Consider the following 17,917-nt stretch of genomic DNA (forward strand, 5'->3'; position numbering starts at 1 on the left):
TCACTTTTACGCTCTAACGAAACAGAAGCTGACAAAGGGTTACCTTTGTTCGAGTTGAGATCTGACCCACAGTTAGCTGAAGACACTGAAGTGATACCCATTGACTCAAACTGACTTTGAATCAAGCTCTAAGGGGTTAGGACTTTCTTCTGATTTTCACCAAAATGACCCCAGTGCAGGGCAAAGTCGCTCTGGAATTATTCCTGGGCTTGTGAGATCAGGGCCTGGCCAAAAGCTTTTGAAGCACATTTTCTTCAAGGGCAGCGCATTAATTCACTGGTCTTGGGAACGATGAATCTGAGGTCTGAGCAGGTGAAACCTGTCCCCTCCTCCTGAGAGAGAGCTGGCAAAGCCATCGGACCGGTGAGCACCAAACCTGGATGCAAATCCGGTGTTCCTCAAGAGATGGGTTGCCTTCAGGGGTCTGGTGTTCCCTAAGGATGGTTGGTCCGTGCTGGCAGGGCTGCGCTAGGCCTGGTGTGACCTCAGGGAGCAGGATCCTGTTAATGCTTCAGCTGTTATGACAGACTTCAGGGTCACACTCTTCCATGCTTTTTGTGCTTCTCGAGGCCCTGCTCTCACAGTGTCAGTTACTGAGGGCCACCCGCCGTGTGCTGCTGGAAGCTGTGTTGAAGGAGGCTTGGGAGGGGAGTGCCAGAGGTGTGTCATGGAAACGTGTGTTCCCCTAGGAAGAAAAGTCATCTTGTTACTGTAAAACTGCTTTAAGCGCGAGACTGACTTGTATCATCTGGGGGGGGGTTGGGTCAGACTGCAGTGCCGTTCTTTGACGTGGGGATTCGATGCTTCCGCAAAAGAGGACATGAGGATGTACGCAGGAGCCAGCAGAAAAGGAGGTTAAATCTACTATCCCTCTTTTACTGGCGTAGGGGTATCGGCATCCTCTGCGGAGTGAGTGGACTCTTGCTGCCACATGTTACCAACCAGCATTTCGCAGAAGATGCCGAGCTGTTCGAGCGAGGGCGGAACAGAACTTCTCAGTCTGCCTGCTCTGGAACCTGCAGCCCTCCCCCCAAGGCAGGCGAAACGACGAACACTGCGTTTAGGTAGAGGCTCACCTGTGTAATGAATTCCCCCAGGTTGTTGCTGCTAATGGCAGTAAAAACAACTCCTAAGCGATGAGAACAACGTGGTGGCACTTTGTGTCTTTCCGTGGCTGTGATCCTGCTGCCAGCACACCCGGTCGCTTGTGGCCACCGCGGGCAGGCAGCCGTGGTCCTTCTGCCTCTAAGTCGTCTTCAGCCCTTCCACAACGGCTTCTGAGCCTCCTGACCACCTTCTGTCAGATTCAATCAGGAACGTACAAGCACCAAAGATGCTTCCAGCGCAGCTCTGTGTGAACCTGGAAAACGGTAAGAGGGATCTGAATTGTTCCTCCACCGAAAGGGTGAAGAGCTCAGCCATGAGGTTGGGCAGCAGGGAAGCTGCCAGAAAACGGCCGCGGGAAGCCGGCTGTTTAAACGCCGCTGCCCACGGAGCCTCGTGTGTACCCGCAGTGCGCTGTGAAACACCCCCGGCACCACCTCAGCTGTCGGTGGGGCAAGTGTCACGCCAAGGGCTGAGGAGGACAGCTTGGTAGATTTTATAATTATTGGTAAGGTAGTGCTGGGCGTTGTCACAAAAATCTGGGGGTTTTGCTGGTAATGGAAGTTTATTATTTTCTCTGTGTGCGTCACACTGCGATACGTTCCCCCGAGCTGTCAGAAAGCATACAGATAGCATTGTGGAAATGCAGTCGGCTTGGAGACACGAATAAGACCACTTCCCTCTTGAATAGCAGGTGCCTTTATCACGCAGAGTTTCTCCTCTAAATACCTCCCTTTGCGTTCCGTCTGCGCCTGGCAGAAACCTAAGAGATGCAGAGACGTTCGCATCAAGCCCAGGAGACTGAGAAGTGTGAAATCCTGCAAAGTAAAAGCCTGGGAAGATGTCGTTGTGTCAGAACTAATAACGGCAGCAACAGCCAGCAGCCCCCACGCTAGCAGGGTCATGTTGTATTAAGTCCTTCATAATTATTAAGTGCTGGGATGTAACCTCAGACGGAAAGCACAAAGGGTCGAGGCATACGAAAACCACCACGTCGCCGGCCACGGGCACTTCACGGGTGTAACCAGAGTCATTATTCCTATAAATCCTAACCTCAGAGGGTGCATCAGGGCCTCACGGCATCAGGTGGGGGCAGCCAGTCAGACAGAAGACATGTGCTTCCTTTTTATGCCCCAGACACTGCCATGGAAGGGCGAAGATTCGCCACTCGCTCGTGGTTGCGCAGCCAAGCTGAAGGCAGACAGGGAAATGGGGCTCTCCGGTTCCAGCCGTATCCTTTAATCACAGAACAGTGATGCTCTTCTAAAACATGGGATCGGAAAGACAATGATCTGAGTGTTGTATCTGCCTGTGCCCTCAATACTTAATAGGCAATCAAATATTAATGTTTGACCTGATTATGCTTGAGTGTTTTTTTTTTTAAAGACTTACAATGAGACAGGCTGTTTGGAGAAGAAAATGGTAAACTGTTACCGAGATGAATATAAAAATTAGACACAAATTTCTAGGGTAAATCTAACTGCCACAGCGGAGCTGCGACAGGAGCTCATACGCATCCTGTACGTGTGTCGCTGAGGGGCTCCTAGCAAAGCGTGCTGTGCTGGCACCGCTGTACGCACGGGTCTGTCAGCGCTTCCTCACCAAAGTGCTGTCATTCAGGACGCTGCAACTCAGCCATCAAATTCCTGTCGTCACCAAAACGTGATGTGTGGACTTTTCCTTAAGGTCCCCGGATGGAAAACCTTGGTGGGAGCGCAGCCAGCAGGGTTCTGTGGCCATCCAACAGTACCGCGGAGGTAGCTACCTCTAGAGAAACAGCTTGTGGTGTGCAAAACCAACGTCGGTGTTTTAGTAGTTAAGTAGAAGCTTACAGGGAGAGAGAGTGTATGTTTAAATCACCACAACTAAACGTTTACCCCCCGTGTGTGCCTTAATCTAGGGAGAACAGGTTGCACCCACCTCTCCACGTTCTGCGTTACTTCTCTTCCATCAGCTCTTCGTTTAATAAGAAGACATTTGTTCTCTGCTGCTAATCTAGCAGTAGACTCGTATTCTGCTTTTAATACTACCGAAATTCAACTTCTCTGCCGCTGTAAGTAGTTCCATTATGGTTCCCTGGACTTCAATAACGCTTCCATCAGTTTACGCCAGCTGAGGATGTGTCTCGTAGGCTTTCATATCTTAAATTTGATCGCAGCTCTGCGCTTACTTTGTCACAGAGATGCTAACCTGGAAATGTGTATATCAGGGAGATTTTGAACATAATTTTCCTTGCTGAGCAGAAATCCCCCAGGGGTTAACTTGCCAGAGCAATGCAATATCAAGTAATCTGTAGGATATGTCGGACTTCTGGGCTGTACGGCATCAGTCTCCCTGCCAGGCACAGGGGTGGGAGGTGCTAGTTTGCTGAAGCTCGTCAGTAGATTTGAGAAGGTCTCGTTACCTACTTGTGGGGAACGACACGTACAAGGATGCAGTGAGCTCTTCAGTTTGGAAAGGCAGGTTCTCTTGTCCAGAAGGCCACTGGTGTGGCAGGAGGCCTTTGCAGACAACAGCTCCCACCGCTGCTTTAGCCGAAGGACCCAGAGGAGGCAGCGCGGTGGGGGTAGGGGGGTCTTTGGGACCGCCGCTACCCGCACAGCCAACGTAACAAGGACGGCGGGCGGTACGCTGCTGGCAGCACCCTTCCAACTCCAGGCCACAGCGTGCCCCCCAGGCGAGGCTGAGCAGTATCCGTGCGCCTCCCAAGCCCGGGATTAGCAGGATTACAGCAAGCGTCACCCCGCAAGTACTACACTCCCTCAGGCTCACTTTTCGGGGTGTTTCTAGAGGCGTGCATGCTTCGTTTGTTCTCGCTCGTGCTTCGCAAGCAGAGGACTTGCTGCCCCTTGGTCTCTTCATGCGGTGAAGCCAAGATGAGCTGCAGAACTTTGTTGAGGTCCCTGAACGTGGTCCTTTTTGATTGGCGGAGAGGGAGAGCGCGCATCTCCCCAGGCAAACGCTGGCAATACCAGACTGATCTGTCACTCGTGGCAAATTGTGCAGATCTTCATAACATCATCTTCCTTCCACAGTCTTATGTGCTTTGATGTGTGGTGAAATAATTAATACTTTAAATGTCAGCACTGTTATCGCTGGGTATCCGTTAGTCCCCATTGAGATGAATGGGGCTGAGCTGCTGGTTCAGGTTTGCAAACGCAGACAGATGTCACGGCATCACTTCCTCAAGTGTGAGATTTTTTTTTTTTCCTCCTATTCCAGTGAGACTTGTGTTTAAAATGAAAGCATGGATTTTGGAGGGTGAGGAACAGTATAAAAGCAGCAGCGCCGCGCCATACTCCGCGTGAGCCTTGTCACAGACAAAGTCAGGCAGGCTGTGGGGCCTTCAGCCCTCTCCCTGCTGCTGGTGGTGACAATTCTGTTGTTAAAGCAGTTATGCTACAATGAAGTTTGTGGACTAACCGACAATGCAGTTTATCGCTAGACAATTGCACTTTTTTTGCATATATTATGTCATGCAGAGTTTCTTAAATTATGCTCAGGGAAACTGAAGAGACCCCTTGGGCCTGAAACACTGGGTTTGGGAGCTGCCAGAGGGGTTTTGCTGTACCTGAATCCATTTTCTTGGGGGGTTCATTTCAGATACCTGATCTGTAGGAAATAACGAGCAGCCTGCTCCTGTGTCAGACCCCTTCATGGTCTCTGAATCCATGAACCCAAAAGCGTTTGGATGTAATTTGGCCTATTTCTGTGTAGCACATGGATAAATCGCTCGTGACCCAGTAGCTCTTTTCTCGGTGGAAGCTGTGTTGTGGTGAAGCTCTTTAAACTTGCTGGTGAATGCTACATCTTGCCCTTCGGTTGAAAAGGTACCATTTGCTTCCACAACTGCGGGATGCTGATTTCTAACAGGATTTCGTGACAGAGGTATTTTGGTTTCATTAATGAGTAAAACCGGGGATAGGCAATTTTGTTGCAAGCTGCCCAGAAACCCTTTTGTGCTGAAAGCCGTAATACATACACTGAGACATAACATGTGCGTTGATTCCAAAAGGCTGAGGAGTTCTTAGAACAATTTGACATTCTTGAGAAATTACTTGCTGCTGTTTGTCTATCAGAATGGAAACGCCCTTGTCAATCCACTGGAAAAATGTTTGCTGAGTAACAGCCAATTTCTTCTTCCTGAATTAGCATCTTGTATATTCCCATTCGCTATTTTAGTGAACTGCGCTTGCATCTCTGTTTAAATTCCTCTATTTTACGCTGCTCTTGCCTAGCCTAAGATATATAACTTAACTGATTAGACTTGTAATCAAGAAGAGAAATGGCACATAATGATGTATAGGCTCCTGAGAGAATTGCCCTATAATTCTCAGGATTATTGGCAAAAATAACCCACCCCCCAAAAATCCCTCTTCCCAAATGGGATGTAGATTCTGTGGCGGTTGAAGTGTGTATTATTAAACTCCTTAAGCAAACCGGAATGGCTCCCAGTGGAGAGCAAAGACATTCTAAGTATAGCCACGACTAAATTCTCAGGTCTGGGCTTTCTCTACTCAATTCCCACTTGATTATCTCCTGTAATATTTAAACTTCATGCCATGCCATAATTATTTAATAAAAAGTAAATATAAAATGTATCTCAGTGGGGAATATGACCTTTTACCTTCGTGTTGTCATACCAGAGACAGACCCAGGCAAACAGAGAAGCTGGAGCAGCGTAACGGTCCGCCTCGCTCGATGGTTTCATTCTCCTGGTGTCCGAGATGGTTCTCCCGCAAGGTGCCGAGTGGATTTTGGCAGATTCAGTAGGAGCCATCAGCATCTCTGCAGTTGGGAGTTTGCAGCTCTAAACAGATTCTAAACAACTGTAGCTGTGCTAGGGAACACCAGTAACCCCGGCGTGCTGCAGGCAGGCAGAGCCTGGGAGCACGCTGAATGCCACAGCCCTGACTCCTGGTTTCTGTGTTAATCTGGAGTTTAATTGCAAATCATCAGGAATTAGACTATTATGGCCATGATTCCATAGTGGAAAGTATTAGGGTGTCTGAAGTTCTACGAAATCCTCAGCGATGCCAGCAGGGCTCTACCAGCTCTTACTGATGGAGGATCTGGGTCAGAATCTCTTGGTGTATCCACTGGAGACTGACATCAGTGCAGGGAAGGGGCTGTGTGTGCATCATGGCCGGATGCCGCTGAAGATGTTAATGTGTCTAATGAGTAGCTGCGCCCTAGTTTGTGACGGCAGAACGTGTGCGTGGGACGTGTGAGGTGTTTATCGGGCGGGGAATGCGGTACGCTGGGTTTCTGCCCGCGTGAGACGAACGCGGCAGCAGACCTGTTTGGACTTGCGGCTGCACCCCAACCTGCTGGATTCCCACCGCGGTTAGTTTTGTCCGGACTGAATACATTCATCCTCAAAGGCGTATTTTGTGACGGCGCTTCCCTGCCGTGCCTTTAAATACTCACGCGGCCTTGGATAGAGGGCGAGGAGTCGGCCCTGGAAACCGGAGCAGCTTTGGGTGCAGAAGCGATGCCTTTCCTGGTCCCTTGCTGAGTGAGCCGAGCTCACTAGTGTGAGCAAACAGCACGCGGCATTCACGGCAGCTTTGCCATTTCCTTCGACGTATCTGCCCTGAATGCGCCTTCCGGAATACCGGCCTGACACGAGTGTTCAGGTCGGCTGCACCCACCAGGATGAGCTGGCACGGGGGCTGGGCGCGCGCAGAATCCTTCCAAGGCTCAGCTGCAAGCGGGAAGATTCACTAACTCTCTCTTTAACAAGCGGGGCTGGCCAGGAGCACCTGGACCGGTTCGAACCTGTGCGGTTTGTCACACAGATAACAGCAAACATCTGTACCATTGCATGGGTGGAGTCGGGGGACCAGAGTCGGGCACCTGATCTGTAAAACACGGGCCTTTCCGAAGGGATTAGGGATCCTCGTGCGGTTCTCGTGAAGCTTAGCTCGGAGTTCAGCCGGTCCGACACAGCGAGCAGGGCTCGCCTGGGCACAGGCAATGCTCACCTCCTAGCAAGCCGGGCAGGGCAGGGTTTTCTGTGGAGAAGCTGTGAAATCCTTCTTTTTGTGGGCAATGAAACGAGTCGTACAAAGACACGCACTCATATGGGGTTTTTTCTGCTTTCCTTTCAGCTTTAAATGAACCTACCATAGATTATGGTTTCCAGAGGCTGCAGAAGGTCATCCCGAGACACCCTGGTGACCCTGAAAGACTAGCTAAGGTAAAATACTTTTAAGCATTTTACTGAACCTACTAAATAGGTTCTTTCGCTTCTAACTCATGAAAGAGACAAAATCGTATCTTAAATGGTAATTACATGGGTTCAACGGTTTGTAGGGCCAAACAAGAATTTGATGGTGTAGCACCCCGAGGTACCAGTAACTGTTATCTGTTAGAGCTCCAACCCTGTGAACTTCTGTTGCTGCTCAAGTGAGAGTCCAGTGCCGATGCTGCCCAGTTCGTATTCACGGTCCTTTGCATTTATCCATATTGGTAAATCTCTGAACCTAAATAACACAGTACAGACGTAAGATTAGACATCTGCAACAAACCCTTTAAGGGAATCTTTTAGTAAAAACCACTCTGAGCTCCGTTTTTTCCTGTAGCAACAACTGCAGTGCGCACGTGTGGCAACAGCGCAGGGTTTTACGTACCTGTCATACACAGGATACAGACACGTCGTGTGTCTGCACTGCGTTGTGCAGCACCGAGCACCAGAGTGCCGTTAATGACTCTGTTCCCAGGTTTTAGTGCAGTACCAGAGGTACCGATCAGCATCTTTGTGTGATGAGAGACCGTTGTGTTCAGCTGGGATACTGTGCAGTTTTTGCCTGCAGCCAGAGGGAACAGCGGGCAGCGGAAGGGTTTAGGTGTTTGGGTACCCTTGGGGAGAAGCAACAAATAGACCTGGAGATCATTGATGCGGCTGTGCAAAAGGATAGGCTGGAATTCAGCAGGGAAAGGAGTTGGAACTGGGGGTGCAAGGTTGGTGCGCCCGGAGCAGCTTCAGGACTCCGGAGAGCTCCGGCGGCTCCCGCCCTGCCCTCGCCTGCACACACGCGGGTCCCTTCAGGAGCCCCTGGTTTTATTTGACTGAACCCCTTTTCTGTTAAAATACCGACTTGATGTCTCTGCTCACCCTCCAGGAGATGCTGTTGAAACGAGCTGCTGACCTCGTGGAAGCACTGTACGGAACGCCACACAACAACCAGGTCAGAGCGACGTCTCCCAGCGGGACGCGGATCCCCTCCGGCTTTGCTAACAAACACTGGAGCGGTTCTCCAGGCGCGTTTCTGACCTTGCCCCTCCGTTCTGCAGGACATCATTCTGAAACGGGCGGCGGACATCGCCGAGGCGCTCTACAGCGTCCCCAGGAATCCGGCACAGATCCCGGCGCTGTCTAGCTCTCCTGCTCACAGCAGCATGATGGGAATCAACTCCTACGGCAGCCAGTTAGGAGTCAGCATTTCTGAGTCGGCACAGGGGAACAACCAAGGTAAGCGCGGCCAGAACCACCATGCTCCCGCAGCTTCTCCACCTCTCAGCTCAGGAACAGCACAATGGCTTTACGCTGTCAGCATCAGACACGATGCTGCTGCCGTTTTGGAGGACACTGTGTCTGCACCAGGCTCCAGGCAACAGATTAGCTACGGCTGAAATAATTCAGTATTTTGGATACCAACTTAACCCTGAATTCTCTCCCCGCTCCCTCAGTATCTTTTTGATGTTGTTGTATCCGTGTTCATAAAAGACAAGGACAGCAACTGAAAAAACCTCAGTTACAGGAGTGGGGAATTCTTTCCTTTCTTAAGGCTGCTTCTGCAGCATCAGCTTTGCCAGTGTGCTGCGTCACACCGACTCCAGGTACGTTACTGGTTGTTAGCAGCGTGTGCCGTCGGATGACATTGACAGCGATACGTCGTGGGAGCAAGATCGACTCTGGGCACTTCCTGACTCTTGAACGTTTTCATTCTTTGTACTTGATCCCAGCCATGTATCGCAGGAATAGCTCTGCTTCCCGCCCTAAGGCAGTAGCCCGCGTCATGTGAAGCAGATGTTACACGTGTTGTGTCAGAAATCATCAGGTAGATGATTTCGCTGTTTTTTTAAGAAGGGGCTAAATCTTGGTTCTCAAATATTCCTGATTTTTAAGACAAAAAGTGTTTTTTACTTAGGCAGTTTATTTCTTCCCCCAGGCAGTGATCTTCAGAGCCCAGCTGCAGACTATACATGGGTTATAATTTCCCCTTAGCAACGCGCTTGCTTTATGTGTAATCCATCAATAATTTGAGAAGTATAACCTCCCCCCCTGAAATGGTAGAAAATCCCACATATAGTATAAATTCTACCTCAGAAAAACGTGAGCACACATGATTTTTCCAGGTCTTTGAGCAAATTTCAACTTTTAACAAACCGAATCTGATTAGAAAAACATCAGTTCAGAAAGTTCATTTCTCCTGTTGCTTTAAAACTTAACATTGCTTCCGAGAAAGCGCATGCACAAACCCACCAAATGCCATGGTACTTGTTAAATGTTTTAATTACTCTGGGTACAAGTGATTTATTTAAGCAGGAGAGAGTTGGAAGCCAAATCCACTGACATGCTTTGCAATGTGTTTTTTTTTTTTTTAGGCTACATCCGTAACACGAGCAGCATCTCGCCCCGAGGTTACTCCTCCAGTTCCACACCCCAGCAGTCCAGCTACAGCACTTCCAGCAATAGTATGAACGGCTACAGCAACGTCCCCATGTCGAACCTGGGCGTCCCGGGCTCACCCGGATTCATCAACGGCTCTCCAACAGGATCCCCCTATGGATGTATGTGCTTTGCTGCTTTTCTATCCGGTTCTCGCTCCTGCTTAATTTAATTTACCACAGCAAAAAAAGACAGCAAGTTCTCAGGATTTAGTGAAGGTTTTTGTAAAAGGTTCTGATGTGTTTCCTGGTATTTTTTAGTGTAAACGTTCCCATTTATCAGGAATAGAGCAATTTTGAATGCTACTAGTATTTCCTTCATCTTTTATCCTTACACAGCTTCCAGCGTGGCAAAGGGCAGTGAGAAGTGAGGAACACTTTGCCACTTCAGACGATTAAGTAGTAGCCATCACTCTTAGCATGGAGGCTGCTCCGAATCCGATGTAAAAGTCCCTCTAAACTGATTTTTATGTGTATGAACTGCATGAACAATAACAGAGCTGAATTGGAGATTGATTTCCTGTGAAACAATACTACCTTGGTAAGCAGAAAAATAAGAGTGATGGCATTAAGCTCTGGAAGTTAGTGCTGCTGTGTTTCCAGCTACTGGTTTTACCAAGAGCAAGTCACTCTTCCTCTCATGCCTTGATTTCCCGCTGGCAAGTGCGTGTGTAAGATATCCACACATCCGAGAGGTTGAACAGCAAACCAGCTCTTCTTTAGTGCCTTATTATTTAACGGTACCGCTCGCAGTAATGTCAGGATCAGGCCTTTCCAGGAACACCTGCTGTGCTGCAAAACATGGGTTTATTTTTATTTCATTGCATTCACATCATCTGCGTAAGGCCCGACCCGCATCGCGGAGCTGATGCGGGCTCCTTCCTGGGCTGGAACCGGCTCATCAACCCCCTCCCGCCGGAGCTGCTGCAGAGGGTGCCCCAAAGGCTGCTCAGGGCCTTTCGGGACTTGCCCCGCTCTGTTGGCTTCAGCAAGGAAAGGGCCTGTCTGCGGTGCGCTGCTGTTCTGGTTTCAAACGGGTACTTCACTGAGACTTGGGGATTCGCTGGAACCCCCGTGGAACAAGGTTACTTGTTCCGTGTTTTGCTGGGAAGCAGCCGGTGTTTTTCTGGAGGGTGAGTGTGCCGCTCGCTGCTTAACAAGCTGCCGCACACACAGTGGGACTTTTCCTTGCAAGATGCTACTTTAAACAGAGGCCAGTTTAGATTCTAGTGTAAGCAGCAGCTTAACATCCCCCCTCAGCTCCAACCAAGGCAGCCTTCATCCTCACAGAGCTGGGGAGGGCCCGGGAGTTAACTGCCCTCCCAGTTCCAACGCACAGACTGGGAGCGGACAGGCCCTTGCTGTCTCCTGCTTGTCCGTATCGACTCTCTCCCCCTTGACAACTCACCGTTTTCCGATACCACCACCCTTCAAGAGAACTCTGAACGCCTCGGGGTAACTACCTCTCTGCTTCGGGGTAGGTGTGAGCGGCCAGGCCGACGTCAGGGTGGCGCTTCTCAGCGAGGCAGAACGACCCATCAGACATTTGAAGCAGTTTTACCGAACGCCTGTAGTTGCATTTGTGACGAGGGTTCACTTTTCTCTTTTGCAGTGATGTCGTCAAGCCCAACAGTCGGCTCCTCCAGCACCTCCTCCATCCTTCCGTTCTCCTCGTCCGTCTTCCCTGCTGTCAAACAGAAGAGTGCCTTTGCTCCTGTCATCAGACCCCAAGGGTCTCCCTCTCCAGCCTGCTCTAGCGGCAATGGAAATGGGTTCAGAGGTAAGAAACGTGCCATTACCATCCAGCCTGATCGTGTAAAACACACCGTGTTAGTCCAGGTAAATCCAGGAGCCCCCTCAGGACACAGCTCTGACATCGCCGGACTCGGTAGTGAAAATCTGACCCAATCCCAGGAACGCTCCCAGCTTTGTTTGGGTTTAAAACAAGGGGGGACAGACCCTCACTCGCACCGAGCAGGATGTGACCCACGCTGCGTTTCAGTACCAGCTCTTTGGTGAGGAACGGCTTCTCCTCCGGCTTCGGGGGCTTGTAAAACTGACGTCTGCCCCCGGAGTTAATGCCCAGCTCTGCAGGAACAGCCAGTGTCCTGAAATCTGCTGCAAGGTTTAGGCTCATCCGGGGAATTGAGCCCTGGGGTAATTTACAGCCTGTTTAAAGGTGATCTGCACAACAAATGTGAGTGTTGAGATAAGAATGGAAACCTGTACTAAATTCTTTCCTTTAACGGGCTGGGGGGGGTGGGGCATGCGGCACATAAATTCGCTCCAAGTCTCCATAAAAAAAGCCTTTACAGGCCCCGAGAAGTCATCTGGCTCCTTCAGACTTCACTAGAGATACCACAGAAAACACAACTCTGGGAATTCAGCCGTGCCAAGAGCCAGTGGTAATTCTGAAATGAGCCCTGCAAACCGCACCTGCCGACCTGGGCGCATCGTAAATCCTTGGCTGGGCCACAGGGACTTACATAAACTGTGATTATTTTATATAATAAGGAAATTCTAAGTGTGTTGAACAAAAACAATTACATTTTTAAAAGCTATCACAGAATTCTGCTGTGTACCTGAAACAGCCTCTTCCTCAATTACGTGAAGCCATCACGTGCACAGCCATCACGTTGGCAGGGAACGCGGTTTCTTTTCCGTCCTGTTTAAAGAAGATGGAGAGAGGGATTTTAAGCTCTAGGCATAGAAAGCTTTGTTGGCCCAAGAGTTGTAGTTACTGGTCTAAGCTGCTGAGCGACGGGTTTCGCTTCAGCCCTGGGTGGTGTGACCACGGTGCCTACCTGCTCTGTGTTCTGGGGAGGCGGGGGGGCTGCTCTTCGTGTCAGCTAATGAAGGGATGTACTGATTTCACTGCATTTTTATTAGGAATGAGAGGGTTTAGCTGGTTGAGGGAACCCTTCCATGGGAACCTGATTTTAAACTGGTTTAGGTAACCGTTTACCCGGGAAGGCTCGGCTCAGCAACAGTTTGCTTGTTTAGCCGTAGCCAGTTGGCCAGTGCTGTAGTCTGGAGGCAAATCAGTGCGTTCAGAACAGGTTTCAGTCTGCTTCGAGGTGAAGTTTGTCTAAAGAACTGCTGTGTCGAGGAGGCCTCACTGTTCAGGAGCTACCTAAGGGAGCGTTCACCACAAATCCGTCCAGGGAGAAAAGCACCCAGACTGTTCCTGGGAGACAGAAAAAGGACAGATTAAACCAACACTGACTTCTTAAGTTAATACTTAAACGGCCGTGTCCCTCGTCTGCTTAGTGAGAGATTCTTTTTTTTAACCCTTTGGTGAACAGGGAATGTACCAGAGACCATTTGTGGTGCCATTCCTGCCATTTAGTCTTTCCAGTGTATTTTATCCACTCTATAAATTAGTAATCAGTAAGAAATTCTAAAACTGGAGCATTAATATTACGTATAACATAAAATCTCACAGCTAAAAACCCAGTCCTCCCCCCCGCCTGCATTTTTACTGACAGAAGTCCGCTCTTGAGGCGTTCAGGACTGATCCACCAGCCAAGATTATGACTCCTTGCTGGAATGGCTTACGCATGCAGGGACTTGGGCATGGATGAAGCGACACAGGCGCTATGAACCGTACCCTTTTCCTTGCGGGACATCTCCTTGCACACCAACACCCTGATCCGCGCGCACGGGAATTAGGCGACAGCCGCTGTTCGAACAAGGTGGCAGCAGATGCAGCCCCAAGGTCGAGGGGACTTGTGGGTCAGGCTGCCCCAGCAGCTGTGACTCCCCACAAAGGTAGCGGTGGCTTCGCCGTCCATCGCGCCTGCCCGAGGGTTGTTGTGCCAGGTCTTTGTAACTATTTCAGCCCTAGGTGCAGATTCTTCTTTCCAGCTGAAATATTTAAATTGGTGCAAGCTGGGAAGCACATGCTTTGGAAAGGATCCAGGTACGCACAGCCTGATAGCCAAATTAACGTTCCCACAGTGCTGACAGACAGATGTGGCCGGAAAGTCAACAGGAGGGTCCCAAAGAGGCTTGTTGAATGGACTTACCGTGCTGCGGCAAGGGGAGGTTGTTAGCGTCCCCCGCTGCGCCACCGCCCGGGACTGTCGGCTCAGAGTAGGTGTGCTGGTCCTGTCTCTCAGTCGTTTACTGATCGATCAGACTTGGGTGTCTCTGCTGATGGGGGGGAATAGCAAAAGCACGGAGTGAGCAGTAAGTACACGCAGGCTCCTTCCCAAAGCACATCGGGATTGACATTCCCCCTCCTTTTCCCTACCCATAATATGGGTAAAACATCCCCCCAGTGGGGATTTTTGGGGGCTTTAATGTAGTGTTTGCAGTGTACTTTGGCTACATCTTTTGTTCAAAGGCAAAAGCTTTCTGGTGACACGGTCTCCCTCCTACCCACTGCACCCTGCTGCAAGGAGAATATTCGACATCCTACCAGCACCTCAGGGCACCCCACTCCACGTACAGGCAGCAGCAAAGATCTAGAACCCAGCTTCCACGCACGTTAACCGCAGCAGTGGCTAAGCCTCGATTAGAACCAGTCTAACCAGGAGCTGTACAAGCTTCCTCCTCAGCTCAGCATTCCCATTATTCCAGGCAGTTGTCAGCTACCGCTGGAAATTTGTTTCAAAAAATGTACTTTGTGAGGAAGGTCTTGGTGATGCTTAAAAGCTGCTGGAGAGAGTAGGCAGCTGGTGGGAAATATATTGTAACTCAGAGGTATTAGCTAGGCACGAAACTTGCTGTCTTCGGGCCGGACACGTGGATACCCTCAGATAACCCCCCCTGCCATGTGGTCTTGCTTACCTCTTCCACCTGCCATCTGCTACACATTGCTCCAGCGTAACAGGACATGAGAGGCAGCACAAGCAGCAGTCCACACCGGACACCACCCGCTCCTCTACGCTCTCCAAATTGAGAGCAGGTGATCCCAATCAGAACAACCGGGCGCTGCGTTCGTGTGGTGTCAAGGCAGCTTAAAACAGGCACTGGGAAGATGCGATGTGACGTGACGCAACACGGCACGATAAGTACACAACTGCCTAATCATCTCGTCTCAGATGGAAGGCAGCTGATAGGGAAAGCTAGCAAATTGGAAACTGCTGGAACAGCATGGCCCGCTGACTGCCCAGATTACCTTTGGCCAGCTCAGCACATCTCCGCGTAAAAGTGCAAGCTCAGTTGCAGGGAATAGCAGGGGAGCCCCAGAAGGTCGGATGTTCCATTAACCACCAGGATCCTGGCCAATCCAAAAGGTACTGGAGTCTGACACGCCGAGAGCAGCCTCGGGGTAGCGAAGGGGACATCTGCACCGCTCCCTAGGTCAGGTGTTTGAGCCCCGTTACTAATAGCTCCCCCTGACAAAGGCAGGGGTGTCGCCAGCCCCGGGGATTCCAGTTCCCTCACGCTCCAAGGCTGTGCGGAGAGGTAACAAGGAACGGGGCTGCTCTGAGCAGTTTGGGATTTGGGTGGAAGGGCTGGCTGGCATTATTTACAAAGCAACAGTCCCTGACTGTTACCAGGCCAGTGCCAGACCTGCTCCGTGTCGAAGCCCAGCTCCGGTCAGCCCTTCCCGTGGCATTTTACCTCTTAGCAGAGTCCAACCAGGTGCAGAGATCCGGGCCACTTCCGTGCGAGGAATGTTCAGCGATAGGCTTCTGCCTGAATCAGCACGGCTGCAGAGGCTGGTCAGTGAGCTGAGTGTGCCAAAGCTGCAAATGATACACACACCACGTCAGTATGTAAGAAAAATACGTATCTGTCACCTGATTAAATTTGATAGATTGGAAGGATCAAGTACATTTTCCTCCCCAGTTTGTTGGCAGAGATGGACGTGGCACAGACTGCTTCAAAATAAAGCCAACACTGAGAGAGATTTAAAACTTCCTGCTAACACTTCACAAAAATGTCTCCTGTTACTATTAATTACTTACCTTTCATTTCAGGGGATGTTAATTGTAGCAGCTCATCATATGTCACACACGTGTTCGGGCTAGGCCAGAGCTCTATTTTTAATGGGAGAAAACAAAAAATATGCCTTTTTTAATGGGAGAAAATATTCAACTGTTTGTTAGGTGTCACACACAAAAAAGGGAATATTGGGTAAGACTCAATACCGGTTTCTGCTTTGAAAGTCAAAACTTAGCCATTTTCTAGTATAATTGGAAAAATGTATAACTGCAGAGTGGCTACACATTCCTGTGCTCTTTAATAATTAAACTAATGCATACATGATTTGGCAAACACATATTTTGATTTTAAGGCTGCTCCTAATTAACTTGAACTGAATCAAAGTAATGGTTCAGGCAGCCTCTCGAGCATCTCCTGCTCGGCGCCGCGGCGAGAGCGCAACTCAGCGCAGGGATCCGCTGAAAACCCCGTCTTTTCTCTCTCGTTTTCAGTTGATTAGCTACATCTAACGAACGACAGCTAATAAATGGGTGGGGTGTTGCGCCTCCGCGGGTTTAACACCGAGAGCAACAGCAGGTTTCCTCGTGGCAGCCAGGCTGGGGTCGGAGGCCGCGGTCCGGCGGAGCCCGCAGGGGTGGGCTGCCCCTTCTGTTCGACGCTCTCGCAGAGGCCTCCAAGGCGCGCACCTAGGGCAGCTGGCGGGCCGAGACGCTCCTGGCATGGCAGGGCAGGAGGAACGTTGTCGGGATGCTGAGAGCAGCGCCCGGGAGCGCTTCATTTGCCTCTTCACAGAGCTGGAGAGCCGGACGGTTGGAGTTTGCTTGAGTGGCTAAGGAGGCAAAGCAAAGGAGAGCGAGACATTGTACGTGGCAGTGACAGAAAACGCTCCCGGCCCAGCTCCCCTGGAAGCCCTTTTTAACAGGGGTCGTAGTTCAGACACCAACAAAGCCCCTGTGAGACCAGAGGGGGTGTGCGCACGCACGTGGACACGTGTACAGCACCAGGCCCTTTTCAGCTCTTCCCAAACGGCTGTCTGAAAGGCAGAGTTCTCTCCCACCACAAAGCAAGAAGCGTTTTCAGGGGCCACTCGTATACACTAGGCTTATGATCATTATTAATTACAGCCATTAAAGGTGCCTATCACCACAGCATCTGGGTACTACCCGTGTTTGATTATTTATTTATAAAAAAATTCTCCAACCTTGTGACAATTTTAATCAAGTGTTTCAGTTGATAATTGCAAGCTGTCAAGGTTAATACAATAAGGCTCATCTCTAATTCTTTTTCCATTTCCCTCCAAGAAAAAAAAAAAAGACCCTCTGGGATAATGACTGTGGTTTCTATATTCCCAACTCATCAGGGAGTGTCCTGCATTGAACCACCTTTATTGAAAAGTTACATCGATTCAATATATAGTAATACAGGCAAAAATAATTACAGCTTTGCTAGCAGTGTAAGACCTTAATCCAAACCTCACAAACATTCAATAAAAAGCGATACGGGCTGGGAATAGGCTTTTGACAGTGCAGCCCCAAAGGGGAGTGGAGGTGGGGAGGAAGCGGACAGATGAGGGTCTGTAAAAGGAGAGAACCACCGAGCAAAGCCGTTTAGATGAGCTGGGGAAAGAGGGGTGAGAATTCCAGCCAACATTCCTCAACCTACTTGTTCTTTGTGGTGAAGGAGGCCAGGTTCCCACACAGGATGAAATGCTGTGGCACCGCCGGGCTTCGCTTGCGCTTCCTGCGTCACGTTTTCGTTTCACCTGAATTTGTCCGCTGGCAGGTTCCATCCTGGCAACCTCTGAGGAGTGTCTGCTCCGGAGCACTCCCGGCCTGGAATGACAAAGCAGACTTGGGCTGGGGGGCGCGGGGAGTACGGAGAGGGCAGCAGGGATTGCTCAGGAGGAAAGGAAGGGAGGCAAAGAGGGATCAGCAGAACCCCGGGGGAATGAGATCAGGGTCACATCCCTGGGTGCAGACGGCAGGTTTGCGGTTGCCATCGCTGGTTGAGGCCGGGGCGGCTGGCTAACAACATCTTCAGCTGTACAGTAACATGGCACTTCCCCGTAAATATGAGGAACTTTCCAAAATGCTGCATCTACCAGTTTTCTTAAAATACCTTTGAGAGGCATGGCAGCAACTCAGGCTTGGTTTACCTGCTGGCAGAAGTTTCCCTTGGTGAAAAAATGAAAATAACGCTGATAACTAGCATCAGAAAAAGCATTTATGGCACTGTGGCC

General features: G+C 50.1%; 1 protein-coding gene across 1 annotated transcript in view; it reads left to right on the top strand.

Moving 5' to 3' along the window:
• Nucleotides 1-11,560, top strand: part of EBF2 (early B-cell factor 2) — a gene marked incomplete at both ends in the record, with an annotated part of 15,349 nt that extends 3,789 nt beyond the window's left edge. The window contains 5 exons of the mRNA XM_010160124.1: nucleotides 7,218-7,306; nucleotides 8,232-8,297; nucleotides 8,404-8,581; nucleotides 9,718-9,903; nucleotides 11,393-11,560. Of these exons, the coding sequence (XP_010158426.1) occupies nucleotides 7,218-7,306; nucleotides 8,232-8,297; nucleotides 8,404-8,581; nucleotides 9,718-9,903; nucleotides 11,393-11,560 (687 nt within the window). The remainder of the gene's footprint in view (nucleotides 1-7,217; nucleotides 7,307-8,231; nucleotides 8,298-8,403; nucleotides 8,582-9,717; nucleotides 9,904-11,392) is intronic.
• Nucleotides 11,561-17,917: the final 6,357 nt, after the last annotated feature.

This window comes from Eurypyga helias, unplaced genomic scaffold (genome assembly GCF_000690775.1).
Source record: "Eurypyga helias isolate BGI_N326 unplaced genomic scaffold, ASM69077v1 scaffold4661, whole genome shotgun sequence".
Lineage (NCBI taxonomy): Eukaryota > Metazoa > Chordata > Aves > Eurypygiformes > Eurypygidae > Eurypyga > Eurypyga helias.